Source organism: Acyrthosiphon pisum, chromosome A1, assembly GCF_005508785.2.
Source record: "Acyrthosiphon pisum isolate AL4f chromosome A1, pea_aphid_22Mar2018_4r6ur, whole genome shotgun sequence".
NCBI classification, from domain to species: domain Eukaryota; kingdom Metazoa; phylum Arthropoda; class Insecta; order Hemiptera; family Aphididae; genus Acyrthosiphon; species Acyrthosiphon pisum.
The window spans coordinates 13,089,158-13,098,653 of record NC_042494.1 but is presented as its reverse complement, the minus strand read 5'-3'; the positions used below and the strand labels follow the sequence as shown (position 1 = coordinate 13,098,653).

The 9,496-nt window shown below is 29.9% G+C and overlaps 1 protein-coding gene across 1 annotated transcript; it reads left to right on the top strand.

Moving 5' to 3' along the window:
• Nucleotides 1-1,143, top strand: LOC100573803. The gene has a single exon (XM_016803765.1). The coding sequence runs from the start codon at nt 1-3 to the stop codon at nt 1,141-1,143; it is 1,143 nt and encodes a 380-aa protein (XP_016659254.1).
• Nucleotides 1,144-9,496: the final 8,353 nt, after the last annotated feature.

Here is a 9,496-nt window from a genome sequence, read left to right as displayed (position 1 = left end):
ATGTACGAGTTACCGAGCCTGGTGAAGACGGCGTACTACGCTTGCAACCAGATCGAGCGCGCCAAGTATGACTTGTTGAGAACAAGGCACGTCGATTTGCGAAGTTGTTGCTTGTCGCTGTTCGAACTGTTCAAAGCCGAAAGAAACACAGACGAGGACGACGGCAGGGAGACAATGTACAGCAGATCGTCATTGCCCAGCGAGTTTGGAAAAGTGTGCGAGTTGGCAGCGTTGTACGGACACATCGATTGCCTGAGACTCGCTCGTGCAATCGGCGTGCCTTGGGATGACCGTTTATCTTTTACCACTCTTAATATCATGAGTATCATGAGAATAGGTTCGGCGTGCGAAATGGCTGCGATATCGGGCAATCTGGACTGTCTACAGTATGCACGGGACAACGGCTGCCCGTGGGACGAAGAGACGTGTGCCAGTGCCGCGAAGAACGGCCACATGGACTGTCTACGGTATGCACGGGACAACGGCTGCCCGTGGAACGAAATTACGTGTGCCAAGGCCGCGAAGAACGGCCACATGGACTGTCTACGGTATGCACGGAACAACGGCTGCCCGTGGGACGAAGAGACGTGTGCCAGTGCCGCGAAGAACGGCCACATGGACTGTCTACGGTATGCACGGGACAACGGCTGCCCGTGGGGCCAAAAGACGTGTGCCAGTGCCGCGAAGAACGGCCACATGGACTGTCTACGGTATGCACGGGACAACGGCTGCCCGTGGGACGAGAATACGTGTTCCTTTGCCGCATTGAACGGTCACATGGACTGTCTACGATATGCACGGGACAACGGCTGCCCGTGGGACGAAATGACGTGTGCCAAGGCCGCGGAAAACGGCCACATGGACTGTCTACGGTATGCACGTGACAACGGCTGCCCGTGGAACGAGTGGACGTGTTCCAGTGCCGCATCGAACGGTCACATAGATTGTTTACGGTATGCACGTGACAACGGCTGCCCGTGGGACGTGGATACGTATTTCACCGCCTTGCACAACGGTCATTTAGACTGTATCAATTACGCATTGGCTAATGGGTGCCATCCAGAAATGCGCGATCACAATGTGAACAACGGTGGAGAAGACGGGCGTTCTTCGGACGAGGACAGTGTACTCGATGTAGCATGACTAAATAGATTGGTATGATCACATTTTACTGATACGTAGATTCTCCTTCAGACCATGTCCATTACTCGGTTCTCGGCTTCTCATTAGTTATTCATATTATCAACACTAGATTGTATTTTAAAAGTTAATTTAAATAAATTTAAAATTATTATTTTTTAATTATATTTTCTTATTAGGTATCTAATTACATATCTATATATCACTTATGTGGATCTGCAGGCTATGGATATTGCAATAAAGGACCAAGTGGTAACCTCGAACACGGTCAACCCTAGGAGCCGATCTCTTGTCATGTCTTCAGTAATTACATTGAACGACATGGATTTGGACGTGGCCAAGGGGCGCGCGAACTTTTACGCTGCAAGTCGACTGACCAAAGTGTATAGTGTATATGAAATGTATGAAATGTATAAAATGTTGAAAATAATTGTACAAAATTTCGAAGTAAAATGAAATGTATGTAAATTGTATTAATTTAGCATTAATTGGTTTCTTTTTTTATACCTATATTATAAGTAAATGGCAAAACGCTAAGTAAAATTAATTTATAGCATGTGAAAATATTGTGGATAGCTATTTCGGTTTTTTTGTAACTGCTTTGAAAAAAATTTATATGAGTGACATAAAATTGAATTTAAGCTTTTTGACCGAAGAACAAAAATTGTTATTTTTTGACTTAATAATATTAATATTTTTTAACTTCTACTTCTCGAAGTTTGTCGAATAACACATAGACCTCGAGTGCCGACTACGAGATTAGAAATTGCCTAAATGATTCTCCTTAAATCAATGCGATGGCGAGGCCCCTTAAAGTTGCACCAAAAACCAGTCGATTTTGCGTTAAAACTCCCGTTTTTCCTTAATTTTTTTTTTGTTTTTCATGGCGCTTTTGAAAATTATTGGGAATTTTAAATTTTGACCTGAAAACAAGTCAAAATATTTTGAAAATTTTATCAAGTATAGGAATTTGAAAACATTTGTACGTTCTGGCGTAGAAGTCGAAACTGGCAATGTAGCTAATAGCTTCAAAAGAAAAGATATGTTTGGAAAATATTCATAATTACATTTAATATATGCTTCAATAGCTGAGTTTGGTTGCTCTTTTTCTGGTTTGTTAGACCATTTTCTTTTCAAAAGTTGAATTTCTGTTAGCAGTACTTCTATATACAGAAATTCAGAATATATTTCGAAGTCGTTTGCATCTATTTCAATTTTGTTGCATATTTTTGGTTACAACTTGTGCAGTGAAGAAATTTGTTTTTTTGTGATTATTAAACCTTGCTTGAAGTTGTTCAATGAAATCGTGATATTAGTGAAGTTTTTAAATACTATTGGGACGCGGACTGGATCGAATCCCCTGATAAGAATCGCCGACATAGCCCCTAACTTAAAAGTCCTAACTAACATTGTGGTTGCCTATTCAATATTTTGTATACAAGTTACGTAATTACTACGTTATAGTCCCTTTGTATAACAAATAATTATTTTACTTATATTATACTATCCAATTATGTATTTACGTGGTAATCATTAATTGTTTATAATAAATTAACATGTATTTTTTTTTAATATTTCGTTATTGAACACTAAGCGACTAAACACATTTTATAGGTATTACCTACATAAAGTGTCTAGGCAATTCATATACAAAACTGCTGTAGCTTATAGGCTACTTGGTTTTTGAGGGGCAAGATAGTGTGTCGTTGTTTTGTCCACGACTCACGAGTGTTGCGTATTGTGATATTTTATGAAATTTGCTATAGGCATAACCATAAATATTAAAGAAAAACACTAATCAGGAACATTGTATTGAATTATTTGACCTTTTTTTAGAGATAAACATTTTATCATACATAATTCGAAAAGAAACTACAAAAATATAATATATAATACAACGAATGTTAAAAGCTATTAAAATATCCATCATAATTAAGACTTTAATAATAGCAATAATCTGGGTCCTCTTTCAACATTTTTTTTATATTGTTTTTGAGTTAATGAATTTTATATTTTTGACAGCTATCTCCGAGAGACCTTTAATATTCATTTAATATTTAATTTAATAGACGTTCATTTTCTGAGATGATAAATTAAAATAAACTACAGTTTGTCAGTTTCCGGCTTGGACTAGGGACCGATCAGGATCCAAATTCGGCCCGGGAAATTATAATTACAGAGCAGTGGCGGCTCCAGGGGACCATAGGGTCCGCGGCCCCCCAAGTTGTATTTCTAAACAATTGTATACCTACTGTTAAAAACAAAGTTGCAAAAAAAGCCATGTAGCATTATACAAGATTTACAATTTATAATAGTAAGATTTACTGAAACCTTGTGTATAATAGAGTATTTATAGTTTATAATCATAAACACATGAAGTGGAATACATTAAATATTATTAAAATAAGGTGAAAAATAGTTGAAAATAGTTAAAAACTAAAATAATTTATTACACTAGTGAAGATGTGTATGGAGTGATTATAGGTGGGATTATGATTATGGAGACACTATAGGTGAGATGTGATGGAACGTATAAAAGTGAGTGGTTCCATCAAAGAATTATAAATTAAAACTCGTGTTCATGGATCTTTAATATTTTAATACAGTTTTAGTATATAAACTTATAAAGGTACCTTATGTAAGTTATATTTAATGTTCAAGAATTTTGATCGATCGGAAATTTGTTAGGTCAGGTTTTTTTAGTATTTTCGATTTTCGATTCTGAGTGAAACGATGAATGTATTGATTTTACAATGATGTGTGTTTTTTTTTTTATTTTTATTTTTTTTTTGTGTTTGTCATGACCTTTTAAAACAGTAAAAATGCTTGGATTTTCTTCAACAGTACCTTTTCTGATGGGAAAGTGAATCTAGTTGGTACTTTGGGGTGTCAAAATTTTTCAAAAGCACCGTGAAAAATAAAAGAAAAATTAAGGAAAAACGGGAATTTTTACGCAAAATATGTTTTCGAGAAAATTGATTTGTGTTTTTGATGTAACTTTAAAACGAATGACTGTACATGAAATTTTCACTGGTTGTTTATATTTCCATTTTCTATACATGATAAAATTTTTAAAATATTTTGATTTGTTTTGAGCTGTTTACGGACAATTTCAGTTTCCAATTTAATTAGTTTTTTTTTTCTATAAATGTCAATAAAACTTTACTTTATTTGTTGAGTAAAAATACTTGAAAATTTAATACAAGACTCCTACCATATTTTTACAATGAGATTTGAAAAATATTAAAAATCCTTAGTCACAGTTTTTTTTTATTAGCATTTTAAGTTCAAAAATTGACAAAATATGTAAAAAATCACGAAAATTAGCAAATTATTTTGAGTTAATAATTCGTAAAAATTTTTCTTTTTAGAACTAAGATTTTAAAATGTAATACAAGATTTCTTATAGGTTAATCTACCTTTATCAACAAAAAAATGTCTATAAGAAACTTAAATTAAATTTTTATGAGCGTTTGAAATTCATATTTTTACAACATTTGATATTCACTCGATTTCTTACGTAACGATTTTCTTATTTTATTGTAATTAAAAAACGAATGACTGTAGATACTTGAAAATTTCACTGAATGTTTATATTAGAATTTTCTATACACGATAAAAATTTGAAAATAACTTGACTCTTTTTAAGCTGCTTACGGACATTGTGATTTTTCAATTTTTTCAATTTTTTTTTCTATAAATATCAATAAAATTTTATTTCTTTGGTAAAAATGCGTGGAAATTTAATGCAAGGCTCCTGATATATTGTTACAATAGCAATTTATTGTAAAATATTAAAAATACATAGGCACACATTTTTTTTATAAGCATTTGAAGTTCAAATTTGGACGAAATTACATATTAAAAAACCTGGAATAACTATTTTAGTTATTTTGTTGTGATTGTATAATATTACTTGTGGGTACTTGAAACTTCTAAAGTATACTATTATATATCTATGATAGTCCCACGGTTTGTTGTTGATGTATAACGCGTTACCTAATGGATATTGTGATATGATTAATTTGGAATTTATTATTGATACCCATTATAGGTCAATTTTTTTTTAAAATACTATAGATAAGTATACCTATAATAGGTATGTCTAATACCTATAGACTGACAAACCGTCTCCGCTCAGAATCGTTTTTCTTATACAGTGATATTATATCATTGAATTAAAATTTAATACTATCCATTATACAGTGACCCACTTGTAACCTACTGTACAGCAGAGCGACATCCACTTACCCACCTTTTTTCTTTTGTTGTTGGTAAGGACAGTAATTAAGTCTATAAAAATTCCACGAAGAAAGAAGAAATCAAATATGGTTTTAATTAATGTTCTACCTTAAAACAGTGTCGAGAGGAGATTTAAAGATTATAAAAGATGGTGTTATGAGGTAACCAATCAATTTTCATTCGTATTACTACCGTATTATGTTACTCAATATAGTTAAGGTACTTATTGTGTAGGTTTATTATTGTAACACAATATTTTCGTATCCATTTTATGCAGCCTATCACCGAGATTTCTCTGATAGTTCGTCGATCCAATCTGGGCCTACACGTCAATAAAACTCATGTATATATTATTATTTATTATACAATGATATAACTATATAAGTATACTAATTAGTGGGTAGGTAACAAATTATTCACCAATACATCATGAATAAACTACACAGTACACATGTAGCATGTAGGTAGGTATATCGTATACCTACTGTAGTTTCACATCGTAATATTATATTATAAGTAGGTACCTAGTGAAATAGAAAACGTTTATTTGTACCTTTGAAATTATACTGTTCATTGACCATGACTACTCCATTATAATACAGCAGGATTCGTTAAACAGTTGTCAGTTATACGGTTCAAGTGTTGAACAGATGAGTAAGTATACCTACGTTTGCGTTGAAGTGTGAAATAATCTCAACCACATTAAAGATCACGTACTTACATGTAATTTTATATATTCATATAAAATATACATCATGATTTAAATGATTAATTATTACAATTGATATTTTAATTTTTTAATTTGGTGCCGTGTTTAAAATATAGGTATATTTATTGAAATGATACATTTAAGACTTAACTATAAATTTAAAGAATTAATTGGTACATTTATCATACTATATATTTAAAATAGAAGTATTATATTCAATACATTTAAATGATTTCGTTATCAATAGGTTGCGAATTTAAATGTTTAATGTCTTACAACAACAAGAAAAATGCCTTTCAACAATTCAACTAAATTCACTAATTTAGTATTAGGTACTAAACTTTAAAAAAATGATATTAAAAATGATTTTTAACATAGTGTTCAATTAAAATGATTAAACAAAAGTCTATTTGTATTATTTAAATTGACGTAATTCAGTGTTATTCTGATTAAAAAAGTCGTAAATATTAAATTGTACTACTTATATTTATGTACAATATAGATTAGTTGTATAATTATGTATATACGTAATGTATATAAATCTGTAGGCGCATGATGAAAATGTCGGTTGTCAAACCATTAATCTATTTCGTCTAGTACCTATACATAGGTAAAAACATAATATTATAAAATACAAATAATATGACGAAGCAAAATAAATATCCTGTTTAATTTATTTTTATTTTTGTGGTGTAGTTTATGGTAAATGTTTATCACATTTTAATAATTTTATCCATTCTTATAGAACATAGGAAAATTGTGCCCAGTGTTAAAAGTGATCCAAAAATTACAAATAATGCTCTAAAAATAAAAGTTTTCAAAATGTGAAGTTAAAGTTCTAAAAGTATAAAACTAATTTTGTGGTCGGAAATGAATGTTTTTGGACATAACTAATAACTGCCTGTTAAACTAAATACAATATTTATTTAAAAGGCTAGAAATAAAATATTTACGGTAGGAAAATTAGTATTAATTTAAAGTTGAAAATAAATCTTATTTTTATCTGATAGTTTTGACATGATGGTAATATATGCAAGATAAATAATAAGAAAGAAGTAAAAGAAAGATCATGCGTCCTAGAAATGTATATTTTTCCCAACGTCAATAATTGCACAATAGTGGTGATATAAAAGAATTTGCATAACATTTATAGACTATTTATAGTAAATAAAATATGCAAATAGCAAATAAATACCACATGATATTTATTTTATCGAGCATTAACACTGAAATTGTACATTTATTATTAGATAATACAATATTTCATCCTTGGACTTTCCTTTTATGTAACAGCATTTTTTTCTTATAAGCTTATCGCTATTATAGAAAGAAAAATATATTTTTTCAATGGGACTGTTTTCTCAAACCAATTTTTATAGTAGTAATTATCAATATTATAATGGTATCTGATTATATAGCTTTTGACAATAACATTGCATTACATATTTTATAATTTATTATAGTATTAATATTATAATAGTATATTGCAATAATGAATAACAAGTACAAATGAAATAAAACAGTTGCAAGTTCATCCTATAAGCATATAAGCAATGGTCGAATGTAGATCAGCTGAGTGCCCGGGCCTAAAAGTATTAATTGAAATAAAAGATAAAAATAATATAATTCGAAGACATGAAACAATAGGTCACGTTAGAAACTTTAAAATAACTTAGGTACATCTAAGATAGAATACTATAGTTACATCTTACGTGAATCTTAATTCTTATAACAATTCTTAAATTAACAAAAAAAATACAAATTTATATTTTATTTAGGTTACAACCTACGTAATAAAAAAAATACCTTGAAAAATTGTTATTTTGAGTGATTATAAATGGAGAAATAATTAGGTTGTTATTATTTTTAGTCATATTCATTATAAAAGTGTGTTGGTTGATAATCAACCACATATATTAAATACCTATATTAAATCAATCAAATAAATTGATAGTACACATAAATATTTTATAACTCTTTGACGTAAATTATTGAAAATATTTTCCTACTTAAATTAGAACACTAGCGAACAGACGGATAGTATAAAATATGTATGATTAATATTTTATATTTCAAATCAACGAGTTATGCAATTTAATTTATTAAATATATGTACTATTTATAATGAAGCGAGTATATCGATATATCATGAATTATTGTAATAATATATAGTTGCACATAAGTATTATGTTTTGTCATGTAATATAAATACTGATACCTATACTTACCTATGTCTTACTTAATCAAATAATATGAAGGATAAGTATATATGATATGCTTAAGTAACTTCTAAGGGTACCGCTTAGTTTATACCCATCCATTATTTTAATCTCTTTGAAATAATTTGTTTTTTTCAATAAAGAATACACATACAATTTTAGATAGTTAGTAATCGTAATTTTTTTTGATTTATGATAAAACATCAGCAGTGTTGGGGAAGTTAAATTTGTTTAGTAATTATGGTAATTGAATTATTCTTAATTTACTTTTTTTTATTAATTGGTAAATTTACATTACTTTTAAGTAAGAGTATTTGTTTTTATTTTAAAAAATATCACTGGAGCTTATTAATTATGTTTTTAATACGTTAACTAAGTACCTTATGACAATCAACAATATGAAATTAAATAAAATGAATATTTAAGGAACAAAGAAGACAATAATTGTTTAACACATTTTATTCTTTAATTTTTTAATTTTTTAAACAACAAATCACTTCCCAAATTACTAATTTAAAATGACAACTTATTAAAAATACAACTTTTATGTCAATAAGCTATTACAAAAATGCTACATCCAGAAAATCATATTCATATGATATATTTACATATTATTCCAGTCGTGTAGACATGATTTTTGAAAAGGGGGATCAAAAAAAAAAAGGACATGGCTTAATGGGAGGGGAAAATTGGAAAATCCTCCATCCTCTCAAAACTCTTTACTAAGGCAATAAAAAGCCAATGGGGGATCTGACCCCCACATCCTCCCCTTGTAAACGTCACTGTATTATACATATTATCGATCAGTTTTTTAAATATATTTTAAAAAAAAATAAAGTAACGAGTAATTTAGTAACTGTATTACAAAAAAGTAACTTAAATTAAATATAAATTACGATCAAATTATATAGGTAGGTAGGTACTATTAATAAGTAATTCATCTGCATTAACTAGGTACTAAGTTATAAACTTATAACTTAAGTTAACTCACTCTCCAACACTGAACACCAGTCCCCAGTGCTCACCTGAAACACCGATATATCTAACGCGTGGGTATGGTTTTCTATTTTCCCCAATAATAAGTGTTAAAATGTTTTTGCCTACTATTTTGAGTTCATAGTTGTAATTGGAATACGTCTGGTATGATAATTTAAACACGAATGTGTTATCGGTAGATTCCAGTCCT

Excerpts from the sequence above, each read along its gene's own strand:
- LOC100573803 (XM_016803765.1), top strand. The coding sequence starts at position 1 with ATGTACGAGTTACCGAGCCTGGTGAAGACGGCGTACTACGCTTGCAAC.